The 16,652-nt window shown below is 42.2% G+C and overlaps 3 protein-coding genes across 13 annotated transcripts; 2 read left to right on the top strand and 1 right to left on the bottom strand.

Moving 5' to 3' along the window:
• Positions 1-1,071: 1,071 nt before the first annotated feature.
• Positions 1,072-16,651, bottom strand: LOC117233435 (ciliogenesis and planar polarity effector 2). 11 transcript variants are annotated; one of them, XM_033493773.1, is made up of 6 exons: positions 16,301-16,534; positions 16,101-16,204; positions 15,762-16,027; positions 15,555-15,691; positions 15,208-15,476; positions 14,394-14,529 (listed from the first exon to the last, which is right to left on the bottom strand). In XM_033493773.1, exons 2-5 carry the CDS (start codon positions 16,195-16,197, stop codon positions 15,269-15,271), a joined length of 708 nt encoding a protein of 235 aa, XP_033349664.1. In that variant the 5' UTR covers positions 16,198-16,204; positions 16,301-16,534; the 3' UTR covers positions 14,394-14,529; positions 15,208-15,268. The 11 variants fall into 11 exon arrangements, with proteins under 11 accessions (XP_033349677.1, XP_033349684.1, XP_033349703.1 ...); XM_033493777.1 differs by having other exon boundaries at positions 14,523-14,540; XM_033493786.1 differs by lacking the exons at positions 15,208-15,476; positions 15,555-15,691; positions 15,762-16,027; positions 16,101-16,204; positions 16,301-16,534 and adding exons at positions 1,072-1,208; positions 13,659-13,922; positions 14,026-14,210; positions 14,913-14,920 and having other exon boundaries at positions 14,274-14,540.
• LOC117233485 (uncharacterized protein DDB_G0271670-like) lies at positions 3,309-5,525 on the top strand. Its single transcript, XM_033493850.1, has 5 exons — positions 3,309-3,968; positions 4,035-4,240; positions 4,346-4,934; positions 5,023-5,178; positions 5,258-5,525. The coding sequence occupies exons 1-5, from the start codon at positions 3,776-3,778 to the stop codon at positions 5,518-5,520; spliced, it is 1,407 nt and encodes a 468-aa protein (XP_033349741.1). The 5' UTR covers positions 3,309-3,775; the 3' UTR covers positions 5,521-5,525.
• LOC117233427 (serine/threonine-protein kinase meng-po) lies at positions 7,208-11,528 on the top strand. The gene is made up of 2 exons (XM_033493746.1): positions 7,208-7,563; positions 9,070-11,528. Exon 2 carries the CDS (start codon positions 9,070-9,072, stop codon positions 10,231-10,233), a length of 1,164 nt encoding a protein of 387 aa, XP_033349637.1. The 5' UTR covers positions 7,208-7,563; the 3' UTR covers positions 10,234-11,528.
• Position 16,652: the final 1 nt, after the last annotated feature.

Below are 16,652 nucleotides of genomic sequence, written 5' to 3'. Positions count from 1 at the left end.
CCATCTTTTTTCAATAAACTGACAACTCTGTTAGCCCGGCGTGTGATAATCCACCTCTGAAAACGAATTAACGTGGGCAGCGTGCTTTAAATCGGATGAAAAACAATTTTTCCAGTCCTTTCCGCTGTTAATTTTTCACCGGAGTATAAAAATCGCTACGTACCGCGAAGGATTTAGCTCCGGTCGATTTTTCGATATACGATTCTCGAACGTAACTGATAGCGTCACCTTCCGACCAGGAGGCAAACGTCAAACTATTTTCGATCAAAATCGTCGACTCGACGGTCGGTTCGCGCGTGTAAGAAACGGCGGAGAAATAGGAAAGCACCAAAGAAATCGTTAATTTGTCGCGTGATTTCGGAAATTATTTGCCCTGGATTTGTAGCTCGCTAGAGTAAATCACAGAGGACGTGAGAAACTCGTGATTCTTCAAAGTCGGTATTATAGGACGTAGCCATGCTTCCTCGGATAAGGTAGATTTCGCTTTCACCCATCTAAGATTTGACGAAAATCATATCACGGCGAGAAAACCGGCAACTATTTCGTATATCTAACTATATTTAACCATTTAACGATACTTGAAAAAAACTTTAAAAAAAAATTTTTTTTTAAACTTAAACTCAAGAAGAAACGATAAATATACTAAGTTTTTCGACGAAGAATACCGAGGATAAAGGTGCACGGAGAGGACCGAGGGAAGTGCGGAGGAACACGGTCCAGGAAATCGGCATCGTCTATTCGGTGACATTAAAAAAACGATATTTGAAACTGTACGACGCTACTTTAATCGATACTTGACTCTAAATCTCCTTTTCACAATTCGACAAACTCCTCTGCAGTCTCTGCGAAATTACGTCGTCCAAAAACGTTCGCTAATCGTCTTGATACCGTTGATATAACTTTCTCAAGACCGGTTCGGGAATCCGTTTTTCGGCGAGATTTTTCGTTCCAGGGAGTTCAGAAGGTATTTGAGTCTTTTCCACCAAGTTTTGTCCGGCCGATGAAAAAGGGCGATCAACCAGTTTCGACAAGGGTATTGCTTTTTCGTCCAGATTTTCGGAGCCTGGCAACGGCAAGGACGAGACCATTTCCGTATCCTCCGTGACGCTTCGAGGGGCGTAAAAAATTCCAGGCGTTCCAGACGCTTCGGGCATTGCCAGGCTGGGAGCCGCCAAAGTTCCAACCACTCCGATAAACAACGCAATAATCTGCAACGATTGGAAAATGCCGAGTTCCTTTTTCGCATTGATCACAAAACGCGCGACGAAAGCGCGCAAACGCGCGTCGACCATGGAAATCAACGTTCGCGTGTCGCGTCTATAAATTTGAATAACAAAGGCTCGTTCGGATCGGACAAGTTGATTACGTTCAAACGACTGGAAGAAAGTAACACCCGGAAGGCAACGGGAACGAACGTAGAAACGTAAAAGGATACTTCAAGTCGAAAATAACAGGCTCGCGTAGATCAAGATATTTTCGAAGTTTCACGCTTAAATCCAAACTTGGCTCGACTAATCGGAACGAGAGCTAATAAATCGTACGATATGCGCACAAAATACGCAAAGGTATAATCTTCGAAATAACGATCTAGTATTTTCGAATTCTACTCGTCGGAGACTGGCACGCGTTACAAAGAAAAGTAGCGAGGTGAAAAAATAAACGACCGAGAAAAAGTAATCGCGAAACGAACCTTCAAATAAACGAACGTGACAACTAAGACCGAGTACGATATTGATCGAAAAGTTGAAAATGTTCGGTGCTCTGGATCGTGTCGATGTCTTACCTCGATCATGTTCGCTCGAACAACCGCGTTCAACTGTTTCCAGATCCGACACACACCGATCACGGCACTTTTATACGTATACGTAGGATATACGTGGCGACACTGGTCCCACAACATGAATCGACGTTTTATTACGACGAGTCAAGCGGCCACGACAGTCGCGCCCGGGGCAATGTCTTCGTCGAATTGTTTTTTTTTTCTCGATCGCATCTCTCTCTCTCTCTCTCGATATCCTGAGAAACTATTTACCTGTTTCCTTGAGCGCTTCGATATCCGTGAGACGCGTCGATCGCTCGACAAAACGCAGATCCGCGTTGGGAAGAGGTCGGCGTGTAAAATCGAAACGACGAGAAGAGGAAAAGCGAGCGCAGAAAATTGCGATTCTATATAGAGCTTTCGCCGCTTCTTCGATATCGATATATATCGGCTACATAAATAAGCTATCGAACTAATAAGTTCGAATGCGTGATATTTGCATCGATTCGCACGTACGGGACAAAACGTGGAAAATATTTTATGAATTTGTACGTAAATATTATTTCAACGAGTGGAAATAAATGATTGGCGAACAGCGGGCGGGCTTCGCGATTACGTCTATTTATCTAGAACCGTGGAAAAGTAAATTAAGAAACAGAAGTTCGCGGTATTCTTTGAAATTTTGTAACAACGTGGAACGAGTCTTCTGCATATTTCGGTCCCCTTCTTTTCTCCTTCTCTGTTCCTACGCGCAGACGAATAATAATCGAGTTCACTCCTACGCCGTGCTCATTTCGTAAAGCGTGTCTTTCCACCTTTTAAGGTACAACGACGTTCACGGCGGACAGAACCGATATCACGGCATATCGTAAAGTGTCATAGGCGTAACGTATGGTCATTGGAAAAGTGACGTCGTTTTATCCCTCTTCCAAGCGATTACCCGCTATTATAAGCGAGATTTAGTCCCCCGTTGGCGTAAACTCGGACAACTTACAGGGAAGAAGTGACGTCACCTCGTCCGTGTACCTTGACATTTCTCGCCATCGTATCCAACTTTCCTTTCAGCCGTTGTCCAACGACGACGATCGTGTCGGCATTTACGCGCTTCCGTCGACGAGGAAATTGGAAAATTTGATCGACGTCTCTCACGCTTTTCAGATATCGCTAAAAATAAACTTCTCTACCGTGTACGCGTCTTCTATCTATCCGACGCCCGCAACACAATTACAAGCGGCGCTGGCCAAAGTATTTAAACACTTACATAAAGCGAAAGAAAAAATATACCATGATTTAAAAACAGACGGTTCTCGCTAACGACGTAACTATTTCAATTCCTTGAAATTTCGCTAAATCAAGGATCAACGACGAAAGAAGTGCGAAACAATTTGTCGGTTGGCTTTCGTAAGCATAACATTAAAAAAAAAAAAAAAAGCAGCAGTAAATGAAATTATGCGTTGATACGGTGTTGACCCTTAACGAGATAACTCGTTGTACGCTTCAAACGGCCAACTGATCCATCGATTTGAATCGTACGGTCGTATTAACGTCTCATAATAGTCGTTAATACGACAAACAAATCGGGGCGCAAGTAACGTCCTTTCGTGATAATCGGTGTGCTAGACGATCGACGCTCGAATCAGTAACGATCGAATTTTCGTTGGAACTAACAGCACGCGACTCGGTTTTCACGATTCTTAAATTAGTCGTTGTTCGACGTGGATTCGCGTTCGCGCACGCTGCCTCCGACGGCTTGCATCGGTTCGTTTTCATCTCGAAACAGAGAAAACCGAAAATACACGGTTTGACGTAGAACGGGCGTTACGAGTAAGCAAACGAGCAAAATCTATCTTGTATTTGTTTCCTTTCGTCTCTACACCGCGAAACGGATACCTCGGCGGTTGACTTCGTTTAAGAACAACTTCGATTCCACTAATCTCAGCTTGCGGTCCAATTCCACGCGAGTTCTTCGCAATTCGAGCGAAACGGCCCTTTCTCCCTCGTCGTCTTCCCTTCTAGATGAGTCGCAGGAAGATTCTTGGAAGAGCTTCGCTTTCGTTTCCCGCGGTCGACGGTATTCTCGACTTGGATCAAATTCTGCAAACGGATCCGTGGAAACAGATCGACGATTTCGTGCAACAAAACTTTACGCAAAACATCTTGAACGAGTTTAACGAACGGTTGACGCTCGAACCGAAACTCACCCCCGTAGGTAAGCGAAAAATATCTCGTTCGTAGTTCCACGAAACGCGCGTTTTATTCCCCGCTTTAACAACAGATAATTCGACGCCGGGGAAAAGACGAGCGACGTCGTCCGGAAGATCGCCTCGTAACCGTGGAGCGAGTCGAACGAACGAAGAAAAATCGCCCAAGAAGAAATTGGATGATCAGCCGGTAGGCGGTGGTGGAAAACCAAACGAGCGTAAAAAAGAAATCGCGAAGAAGAGTGGCAAGGCGGAAATATCGACGAGCAAAGAGCAGAAGGTTAGCGAAAGCGAAGCTTTTTCTTTTCTTCGTGTCTCCGACTTGCGACAAAGGTATCAAAGGACGATATAGGCGATACTAAAGAATCGAAAAACTTATTCGCAGCAGTTGGAAGATGTCCCAAAAGTAACCGTGGAGAAATCAAGAGCAACGATACTCGATAAAAGAAGCGGAAAGTGTAAAAACGAGGAAAAGCGGAGAATCGTCGACGATCCGTCTGGGACGAAACGACAACGCAAAACGGAAAATACAGATTCGATGGACGATCGAATGGAAAATACGGCAAAGAACGCGACCACGATATCCGCGAATTCGTCGAAGAGCGCGGATTTAAAGTCACCGTTTAGAACAAGTACGCCGAGACGCGACGAAGCTTCCGAACAGGACAATCTCACCGGCAAGGACGCTACCGCTGATACGGAGCGCGATATTTCGGCGTCTAATTCTTCGGTGAGGAGTAACGCTTCGACGAACTACTGCAGCGCGAGAGATGCTTGCGTGACAAAGGATGTAGACAACAACAATAACGCCGCTACTAAGAAGTACGAGAGTAAGAGGAAAAAGGTAAAATGCAAGCATAAAAAGACGGAGAAAACAAAGAAAGAGAAGAAGCGTGGAAGTAACAAAACATCGGACCTATCGATGAAGACAGTGTCAAGATGCAAGAAACACGATAAAGATGCGGCAACGGCAGGTAAACCAGTGATCGTGTTTGTTTTCACATTCGATCGTGCAACTCTTTCGTTACGTCGTTTCTGAGTAATCGATCGTTTGCACGATAGAGACGAAGCGGATCGGGAAAGAGAAGCATTTACTGAAACAACGCCGAAGACGTTACGAAGGAAAGATACGACGGATCGAAAGAAAAGTAGATCGGACCATGGAAACGTATATTCATCACGTCACACGTATAATTAAGAAAATGGGTTATTTACCAGGTATCCTGTTGCTTTTCGAAATCTTTACGAACACAACGTATATATTATGTTTATCTACTTCACGCGTTTTTTCTTCCAGAAGACAGTTCGTGCTCCGAGGACGACGACAGTTATTCCGATTGCTCTGACGAATCGTCTTACTGTAGTTCCTATTGTTCCGATAGTTGCTGTTCCTATTGTTCCAATGGTTGCTATTCCGTTTGCGACTACTCGGAGTACTCTCTGTTTTCTTGTTCTTGTTCTTCTTCTTCCTCTTCTTCTTCTTCCTCCTCTTCCTCTTTTTCTTCCTCTCCTTCCTCTTCTTCTGCGCGTGGACTCTTGTCCCGGTCGAAAGCAAAGTGAATACACTACGGATTAATGATTTATCGAACTAAGTTTTTACAGATGAAATTAATGTTGATCGATCGTTAATTTTCTCGTAAAGTCGTTTACCTTTAAATCCAATTTATCGAGTCAACGCGAAATTATATGTATGTGAATGTTTGTACGAATCAGAGGTATATAAATAAAGAATTTGCTACATATTCCCGAAGACGTCGAATTTTTTATTCGTTAACCAAACGATAGAACGGTTGCTTTCGTAGGAACGATCGACGATAAATCCAGCATACCTTGCTACGATATACTTTTCATAGTATCGATTGCATCGCGTCGTGAATCTTGTCTGAGAATTTAGAAGGCGAAGCAAATCATATTCGTAACAATGTAAATTTGCACATACAATGAACATAGCGTGGTTACGAGCTGCTCGATTATTACGAGCGTAAGAAAAAGAAATGTTCGTGGAAACGCACGCATCCTTCGACGAGGCGAGAATGACTCGACGATAGAGGTGTTACGGGTCTAATGAGTCGAAACGAAATAGTTACGCGATACGTCGTATTACCTATTTCTATCGTAACGGTTTTCTCTATTTATATCTTCGATATTGCCGTCGTTGCACTGGTATGTACGATCCATCCCTATGGACATCGTATACTTGACATACATGTTAAAAATACTTTCTGGTTTAAATTAAATTCCACCTCAGGAGTATGCGTATTATTTGGCCATCGGTAGTACTATTATATTCGGCCATCGTGCGTACGCGTGTCTCACGATCGCAAAATCACGCGAACACACGATGCTCGAACATCGTTTGCCGTTAAGCATACACATACCGTTATACCGATGCAACGGAGAACAACGAACCTGAGATCGCTACTTTTGCACGTGCTAAGACGAAAGAGCGGAACCACTCGAGATGTATCTGCCGGCGGAAAATCGTTAACATATAAATCTCTCGTCTCAAGAACGAAATTTATGATCTGAACGGCGTTTCCGTTGGTTCGATAGCGGAAAAACACTGATACTCGATACGAGAAAACATCGAATAGACAGCAACGTTTTCATACTATCGATCAACTTTTAGAAACCAAGGAAAACAGAATGCATTTTACTCGCGATGCGAATTCCGCGTTTAACCGTGCTCCGATCCATCGATTCTTTACGTCTTAAGCTTTGGCTTCGATCCGGATGATTTTTAGCGTTCGAGGAAAATGTTTACGTACGATGGAAACAAGAAATCCGTTCTTTCGCATCCTCGTTCGTAAGAAAATCGCTAGGAAGATACGAGTCGGTTGAAACCGTAACGCGTAATTTAAATTTAAATTTAAATTTAAGACATTGACGCGTCTGATGAGTTAAAAAACGGTGCAAGTTAGCCGAAACTGTGGCATACGATCGAAAGGAAAAGTCACGCGTAACGATAACCATACGAAACTAATATTTTCCAGAAACTTATTACATATTCTAGAGATAGAAAATACGATTTAGTCGGAAATAACTGACAAAAACAAAACGCGGGAAAATTAACATCTGACAAATAAATGTAATTGCATTCAAGATAATTTAATTATTTAGAAAGCAATTGGAGAAAATGACAGATTTTTTTGCAAAATAGAAACACGCATCGTTTAATCGTCAATGTTTCATACCCTTACTCGATCTACGTCTGCGCGTGGCGGCCGGGTCTATAAAAGCGACGCAGGGCGTCGCGACGGCTCCAGACGCGACATACGCGCATAGCTGAAAATGTGACATCGAAGGACGTAGCGGTTTTCTTATCACCATCGTTGACAGTTTTTTCAATTTCTGTGAAAGATCGCCAAAACGTCGAAGGCTGTCGCGAGGATTTCCCAGACGCTTGCTTCTTGTGTATCGTTGGTATTTATCGTAATCGCGTATCGTGACGCACAGTGAAAATGTAACTGAAGGGGCACGCACAATCGTTTGTGACAAGTTCCAAGGTGAAAGCTTCTCAGTGAATTGGACGATTGCGTTAAAATTAATTCGTCGTTCCGCGGACACGCCTTTTTCATCGCCCAAAGGATTACTACCAACGTGGTAAGTTACTTAGAAGGCCGTGACGCGATGAACTTAAATCGAAAGTAAAGTAAATCGAATCGAACACGTCGTTATCGATTTTAATGGTCATCGATGTCGACAGGAACGCGACGCAATGCGATTAACGTTAAGGATAACGTTAAAGAGATAAAATGTATGGAGTATAATAGGGAGAGATGTGGCTCAACCGGCAGATACAAATATATCTTTTTCTCTCTCTCTCTCTCTTGCTCTCGTTCTTTCTCTCTCTCTCTCTCTCCTTCTCAGCCTTTTAATCGGTCTTTCTCTCAAAGTGTTCGTTAACCGTAAAGACACAAGCCAAAATATTACTTCACTAATCTCTCGCACGCGTTAAAATAGCCCCGGTAAACAGAAACGCTAAATATAACTCGTGTCCAAAAGTTTGTCAGAACAAACCGGTAAGAACCGGCGGTAGTTGTAAGAAAAAATAATCGCCTATGACTTCTACGAATCTACAAAGCTCGATTTGCGTAAAGATACGAGACACGTGTGCGCACGGGATGAAATCAGGAGAAGAATTATTTCGAGAAGAAACGACAGTAACGACGTTACGACCGGCGATAAAATCGAATCGCGTAACCAAAGAATTGTAAACGTCGATCGTTACTCTGCGAATGAATCAGCGTCTTAAAAAGTGACCCGCCATCGGTTACAAAGACGAGGCTGAATCGACTAATCAATTTTTCTACGCCGATAGGATTTCCCGAATCCAGACGTTCCTCTTTTCTTCTATCTCGTATTTCACCTTAAATAGAAATCGAGACGATACGGACTATAACGAAACGGTTTGACGCGCGTTGCTGCAGCGAAATCCTTGCTATTGATCTAGGCAGCTCAAAAGGTCCTGGGTTCACCCGGCCAACCTCCGGCGTTCTCCCCTCGCCTCTCCAGCCCATATTTCGTCCTTCGCCTACACGAGCCATCAGGACGATTTTTCCTCCTATTTTTCGGACGACTTTACAACGAAGAAACGCACATCGTTCTTGAACTTTAGGAAAACGATCCGACTGCTTGTCGCTCGTTTATTTTCGTACAAAGCGTGTAACAAAGCGTATAAGACGTACGAGACAAAAAAGGTAATTAACAGAGGATCGTCCCGTTAATCGTTTAGATGTAGAAAAAATGTAAAATTCGTGCAACTCGATCGCCTTGGCTAGCGTTTGGACGAGCAAGGGCAAGGGCGATTCTGGAATCGCAGCAGCGAGAGTGCGATGCCCTCTGTGACGGAAAGCCGACTAAGTGCTAAACGCGTTTCACGCTCGATCGGCCGTATCAGCGACACCAGCGATGGTTTGTCGTTGTGCGCATCGATGACGCAAACGAAATGGAAAGACTTTTCATCGAACGTTCGAATTAGGAGGATTAGGGACGCGAGTGAAAGAACTTGTGGCAGGCCGATCGATTTTAACGCGTACGCGTGGCGACGATACGAGATGCAAGTTTTCTTAGAATTCTAATACGACCGGTCTATCGGCCTGATTTCAGATGAAACTTCACGAGAAAAAGGAGTCCGGAATACACAGAGTGCAGGAGATTCCTTTGGAGGAGTTGGATCTGTCGAAGGAGTATGAAGTGGAGAAGACGCTCGGCGAGGGTAGTTTCGCCAAAGTTTTACTAGCGACTCATCGAGCTACGCGAACCAGAGTCGTGCTGAAAGCCGTCCACCAAGAACTAACTACGGAGAAGGACTTTTTCCGCGAGTTTCACTACTCGTACCATTTGAGCCCGCATCCGAATATACTGTGCTCGTACGCGGTCGCGTTCAAAGCGGAGAAGTGTTTCGTTTTCGCGCAAGAATACGCTCCCTACGGTGACCTAGCGGGCAACGTGAGAGCCGGAGGGTTGAGCGAGGAAGCGTGCAAAAGGATCGCCAACCAGCTCTGCTCCGCTCTCGATTTCATTCACTCGAAGCAGCTCGCGCACCGAGACATCAAACTGGAAAATGTACTGGTGTTCGCGCTCGACATGTCCAAGATCAAACTGTGCGATTTCGGGTGCACGAGGCGCGAAGGAACTCTCGTTAACAAGATCCGATGCACCTGGCTACCATTCCAACCACCCGAAATCTACGAAATAGTGAAAAACGAGAGGTACGCCTGCAAGAGGAGCGCCGATTGCTGGCAATTCGGCATCGTGCTGTTCGTCTGTCTGACTGGAAATCCACCGTGGCAGACCGCCGATCTGATTCAGGATCCAGAATATTCGGCCTTTCAAAGGTGGCTGAAGAGAAGAACCACCAAAGTTCCGCCAACGTTCAGACGATTCACGCCCAGACTACTGCGATACTTCAGGCGGACGTTCGAGCACAAACCTGAAAAAAGGCCGCACGTAACCGAGATCAACAAGTATCTGAAGGATTCCTGGTGCGTGAACAAAATCAGTCACAGCGCCACATCTACGTTGATAGACGCCAGCGAAGGAATACCGAGGAGAGGCGACAGTCTACTTTACCTGGACACCGTCCTAGACGACCAACGAAACGTCGACGAGAACAAGAACAAGCTGAGGAAGCTTCTCAACAGTTACGGCCTCGAGACGACGATCGATCAGAAAGTCGTGACCAAGAGGATCTGGGAATGGGTGATGCAGTGCGATTCGAACATCGCGGAGCCGGCTTTCGTCGGTAGCCTCGGGACAGAAACCATGTGAGGGATGGTCAAAGCTTCTAGCGAACCTTGCCTTAGAAGCGATCGTCAGGAACGAAAGTACAGTTTCGGTGGCTTCGATGCTGCCCGCGACGAAGACGCTTCGTCGTCCCTACAATGTGCCAAAGCAACGTTCGAAAGAGCGGCGACCAACTCGCCATCGATCTTCCATTAGGACGGTGCATCGTCGCTTCCGCACAGTGGCGTCGCGTCGAATTTCCTCCGACGACCGATATGGACGCGAAAACGTGTGATAATCCTTCCTATCATCTTTCTCCACTCGTTACACATTTCTTCCTTTGTTTCCTGCTCATCGTGCCCATTCGACTCATTCGCGTAACGCCGTTCTTCTCATTTTCCTTCTTCTTTTCTCCTCCTTTCCTCGCTAGACTCCTCGCTACATCAATCTTCTCTACGAGCGGACCAATTATCGACAAATGTATGTGCGTATATACACAGACATGTATATATTATCACGTACGGGCATCTTTTCGTACACTTCCTGTCCCGTGAACGAATCTTCGACGACGAGAATTGCCTAAAAACTGTATGAAATAGCCGAGTGCGATGAACGCGAAATTACGGGCGATTCTCTTCCTTTCCAGTAAAGAATACGAAACGTATGTGATAAAACAAATTCGTTAAGACTGCGGCGAATGCGAGCGTAACTGCGATCGGTGTTTTCGGTGTCGACTATAGAGACAATAATGACTGCGGATTTCCTAGTAATTTATTACATTATGATAATTATACTATAGTTTAACGAACGGTAACCGATAGGGGTCACTGTACGAGGCCTTGCGTGAAATCGAACAATTCGTTCCATCGTGTAAACGTATGAAGATGCGAGAAAGAAACAGGCGAAGAACGTTCGAAACGCTCGAGACGAAGATGGAGCGAATTTGGAAGAACTCGGAACAGAGATTAAGCGGTATTTAGTGTCGTTAAGCGATATAGCGTATGTATACACATAGCACGCATATATTCTTCTAGCAATTTATCGGTAGATGGAGCGATTATATAGAAATGATCGATGGTACACAATTTGGTAGAGCTACATTACCACAAAACAGCAAGCTACACATACGTAAACACGGTTCTTCCCCCGCGTGACGCGAAATTTGTATGTAATTAGCAAACTTGTAGAAACGTTACGAACGATAAACAAAACAGATAGATGGGAAGAAGTATGCAACAACAACGCGTTAGACCTCCGTTAACGCGAAGCAATGTTTTCTATATAAACGATATCGAAATAAATACATTAAATATAAATAATTGCAATTATCTGTGAAATAATCTACGTAAGATAGTGTTCCCTCGAGTCGCTCTAGTCTCTTTCCCAACTACATTCAGGAAACAGCATTTCTCGCAATTTTATCAGACCTGTAGCGAAACAAAAAGAAAGAAGAAAAAGTTATTCAAAGAACGTAACAAACGAAGATTACTGAATGCAGTCTGTTTCCTTGGGCGGAGAAAAAAAGATTGTCGCATATTCCGCAAAGTTCTAACGAACGCAGCTGCTACCCGCACGCGAAACATTTTTCTTTCTCGTTGCCCTTCAATTCCCGCGTCTCAAGTAGAAAAGAGAGCAACTAAGAGGACCATCGAGGAATACTTGACTTTTGACCTTTTCCTTTTCCCGTATCCGTGACTGTCGCGGCCGAACGTGCCACTTGTCCGATTTGACACACCCTTGACCTACGTGATACCTATTTTTTTCCATTTGTCAAGTATCGTACTTATTTTCTATATGTATAACGTAGTATATCGTAATCGTTTCGACGAGTAAACGCGCAAAAACAAAAAACGCGCGACGAGTAAACAAAAAACATTCTTTTGCGAGATACAATCCGAGAGGTTTCGAGAGAAAGATGTGCGTGTAACTAAAGTGGAATCGGAAAATTTATTACGCGATTCGAGAGAGAAGCGAACGATTCGCAGAATCGTTGGCTGTGATATTTCGGAAATTGTTCGCGCAAGCAGAACAAGCAACGTTCAAGTTAGAGAACCGTACATTTCCCTGAATAACGATCCGTTCTTAACTATTGACGTAGACGCAGTCCAGGAAAAAGCAGATTAGCAAACGTCAAACTGCGCCAACGTGCATTCGGCTTTTATCGTATCTGGATACAATGGATATTTTGGGCCTACGCGTTGCTATTTCCGCGCGTCGCAAGTTTATTCTGAATCGTTTGCTTTCCCAAGTTACATGCTTCTCTTACAACGTGCGAATGTATTTATCTCGTGTAGGAACATGTTTACCTACGTACGTCCAAAATTAACACGAGATAGCAAAAACGCGATTAGAGAGCAGTATATTTGAATCTATGTTCGATTCAATTATATTTCTCATCGTCGTTCCATACAATTCGATGTAGGTCTATCATATATAAATACCACGCTAATCATTCTATTAGGATCATTATCAAATTTTCGATACTTCTCGCCTTTCTACCTAGAGACGCGAGTAGCGTGATTTTTTTTCTTTCTGTTTTCTCGTCATGCGCTGCCTTTATATCCTCGCTACTTTTACATAAACATACTGAATTTTCGTTTTCAAATCAGCTGTTTTTAAAGATGAGCGTATAGCTGATTTGATCAGGCTCCAAACATTTTCAATGGTATTCAAATCGGGAGAATTATCCGGCCGTGGATACACGCGGATATTCTTCGACACGGTATGGTAATAAATTAAAATAATTAATTGATATATAATCATCTACGGCTATCTATAACTTCTTACAGCTGAACAAGTGAAATTTCTACATGTGGTCTTAATTCGATGATCAGAGGCTGTAACAATTGGAAGACGAGTATAGAATAACAAAAATAAATGTGAAAGAAGGAAGAGAAAATGAAACGATATATCGTAGAGGCGTAACGAAAGCACGCCGAGACCGTGAATTTCAAAGCAGAGTGGAAGGGAAAGAAAGTTGAGGCAACGGACGGCACGTCGCCGAGTATCTCTCGTCATCGATCCTCCGGTCCAACAGCCCGACGTCTATTTTCATATAGGCTAACCTATTTATATATACGGACAATGTTCCACTTTTATCGGCCGATGAGAGCAGCAAGTTACCGCGCGTCATGTCGCGTCAAGGCGCGACATATCAGCGTTGACCGCTGCTCAGAGCACCGTACTAATTTGCATAGCGTTATTCACGTGTTGACCGGTACCATGCACGTTCTATCTCACGAGTATGTATCTTCGCATACGTTATGTAGGTATACCTCCAACTGCTAACGTGCCTCCAAGTTTTACGACCTCCTCTTCGATTTCTTTGACGTCAAAGGGGCACTCTCGAGACGATAACACGCGTCTTTCGTTAGGTATCAGCAAGAAGGGACTCGACAAATATAATACGACGAGACGAAAATTGTTCGAGTATCAGGGAGGAAAATAGTAAAAATGAAACGGATACTCACTAGATTATAAAGTATCATCGGACGAGGGCTGAATCAAGTTTTCCTAATTTTCTTGACTCTTTGAAAATGTCTTCCACAACCTGTCGAATTCAACGACGAATGGCTTTACCAACGAATGCTGGTTAGTCACTACAATGTGGTCAAAGTTCCCAAAAAATGCAGACATGGTCCAGTTCGTGCTACCAGTGATTACTAAATCGTTGTCCACGATCATGAACTTATGATGCATCAGACCATCCTGACATATTAATCTAATCGCGATTCCTGAAACGCAAAATATTTCGGCGTTTGAAAAAAAGAATTAAGTCAAATTCTGGTAGCCAATGATCGAATCCAACTACAAGTCTCGATGATATTTATCGCGTACCATTATTATAGAATAACGCCGTTTGTGCGGCATCGTTAGAGCCCATTTGCCGATCCATTATTATTCGAACAAGTACACCTCGTTTATGAGCGTTCACAATTGCATTTGACAACGAATGGCAAGTGAACATGTACATACAAACGTCCAAACTTTGTTTTGCATTATTCATATAGCTTTCTATATGTCTATAACATTATTTATCATTTGTTAAAAGCCATTTTTTAAAAGCATGATAGATCGCGCATTACCTCAAATATCGAACCGGACAATTGTTTTTAGGACAGGTCATCTCGGTAGTGAAGTGTGTTCGACAAAGAATAGATTCATTCGTAAAAAACATGACCTCTGAAATGTCATGTTTCGACTTAGGTATCTGTACTTCCAGCACTTTGCGCGTATTTATGTAATTACTCCACACGTTATGAACTCTTTTGTAGATATACCAAAGAACTTCCGACGCAAGAACTGCTCCCCCCACTAGCAGAATTTTTTTGTTTTTCATCTCTACAACAAAACTTTATATTTTACATTTACAAATAAAAATATAACGTAATACCACGGAAATTTTATCGGTCTATCTATACACGTTCTCGCGGTAGTGATTTGTTTTACGCGCGCTTGTAAACCACGCCATGTTTTACAGCGCATGAGTCAATAATGAAAAACCAATCAAAATATCATCGTTCAATAACGTAACTGACAAACGGATAAATATTTATAAGATTTCTCCGAATTTACAAGTACCGTTGGAGACAAGTAATACTTAAGCAAATATAGAATCTACACATTAAAATACTATAACCTAAATAATAAAACTTTAGTGTAAATCGAATAATGTTACTAATCTCTCGATTGTGTTGTATAATCATGAATACGATGCAACACACCTGCACATGTACCTTTAAGATCTGTAAAGTGTCGTAATGTCTGTTTTATGGAAAAAGAAACAATCGAATCGGTAAATCGGTAACTTTGCCGCCAGTAATTGTAACAAACAAGCGTAACGCTCGTGAATTTAGCTTTCAGTATTGACAACGTTTACTCGCCCAGAATTCCTAGATACATTGTGTTGGGATGTTGAGAATATTTCTTGCCCTGATTGAAACAACCAATTGAAACAGAATCGCTATTGTATTTAAATAGAAAGAAAATCGATGCAAAAGAAAATGATTAAGCGTTTACCTTTATTAAATCTCGTATAAAAAATGTTTCGGAGTATTATAGAAATCCAATAAAAAATTTGCTAGCTTTGTCCCATTTGTTTAGATATAAATTCTTTATCCCTATTCCAAAGAATGTTACATATAGTATTCAACTGATAAGAACAATCAAACACTTCGGATCTCATAGAAGGTTTATTAATATCAATTCTAATAACTTTTACTTTCCATTTGTCTTCAAATTCTTTTATACGTGTGTCTTCTATCGTAGAACTCGACCATGGTTTAAATCTACAAAATATCGAGATCCAATTAACTATTCTTACCAACAGATAACAAAGAAAAGAGAACTCGATTATGATAAATTACTTTGTCCCTATCACTATATTTGCTGGTTTTTCTTTTATAGCTGCCATAGTATTCATCAAATATGGAACGTCATTAAATCCTGTCGCATCGTCGAAAGAAAATACAGAACATATAGCATCTACTTTGTCTTTACAAGCCTAGAAATTTAAAACAATGTCATTCTTCGTTATCCCATTTTAATATATCCTATCTTTATACTGTACGTACAGGTAATATGTGATTATATTTTTTAATGCTTGTTTCCGAGGTATCCCAGAACTGTAATTTAAACAACACAACTTTGTCCCATATCTTAACCGGCCAAAATACATTCGTCTTTTTTATCCCATTAGTTTCAGTATAATTACTGGATTCTAATACTCCAGCAAGACGAGCTACAACAGCAGTTTTTCCTACTCCAGATCTCCCAACCATAAAAATTTTATATGTAACTTCTTCGATTGAAGATGGTAGGGGAGATCTTTCAAGAATACCTAAGAGATTTTACAAAGGAAAATAACCAACGAATGTATACAATGAAGAATTCATTTGACTAACGCATTTTACCATAAAATCTCCTTTTCTTTGATGTGTTTACATAAAAATGATGCATTAGTGATTCTCCCTCGACAGAATGCAACCAATTCACATTTATTGCCGTCATTATATAGCTGTTAAAAATCAGAAGATATGGAAGCCTGATAAATTTTCGATAAACATAAGCAACTATAGCAAAGATGCTATATTCTCTATAAGATTAAGGTTACCGTGCGATAATTCTATCTTAAAAGTCGATCGCTGCTCGTAAATTATTGGAAAAAAAGAGAAAGAGATAAAAGAATGGAACGGTGAAGATCCACTTTCTTTCGTGCTGTAAATGCCTTTAACTTTAATTCTCAATGACTAGCGAGAATTTTTAAAAATATCACTTCTTTTCTATTCTTTTCACCTGGTTTCACCAACTCCAAAAAATGGTACATTTTACAAGTGTGACAACTATAACTCACAAATTTGTATGCAACCAGCGGACTCTACGAATCTCGTATACATACGTAACTTCTCAACAAATCCGATAAAATCCCGCCTTCGGAGAACCAATAAGAATTACCACACTCTACC

This window comes from Bombus vosnesenskii, unplaced genomic scaffold (genome assembly GCF_011952255.1).
Source record: "Bombus vosnesenskii isolate JDL3184/JDL3185 unplaced genomic scaffold, Bvos_JDL3184-5_v1.1 scf7180000013263, whole genome shotgun sequence".
Taxonomy (NCBI): Eukaryota; Metazoa; Arthropoda; class Insecta; order Hymenoptera; family Apidae; genus Bombus; species Bombus vosnesenskii.
The sequence above is the reverse complement of the archived record's forward strand: the minus strand, read 5'-3'. Positions and strand labels throughout refer to the sequence as shown.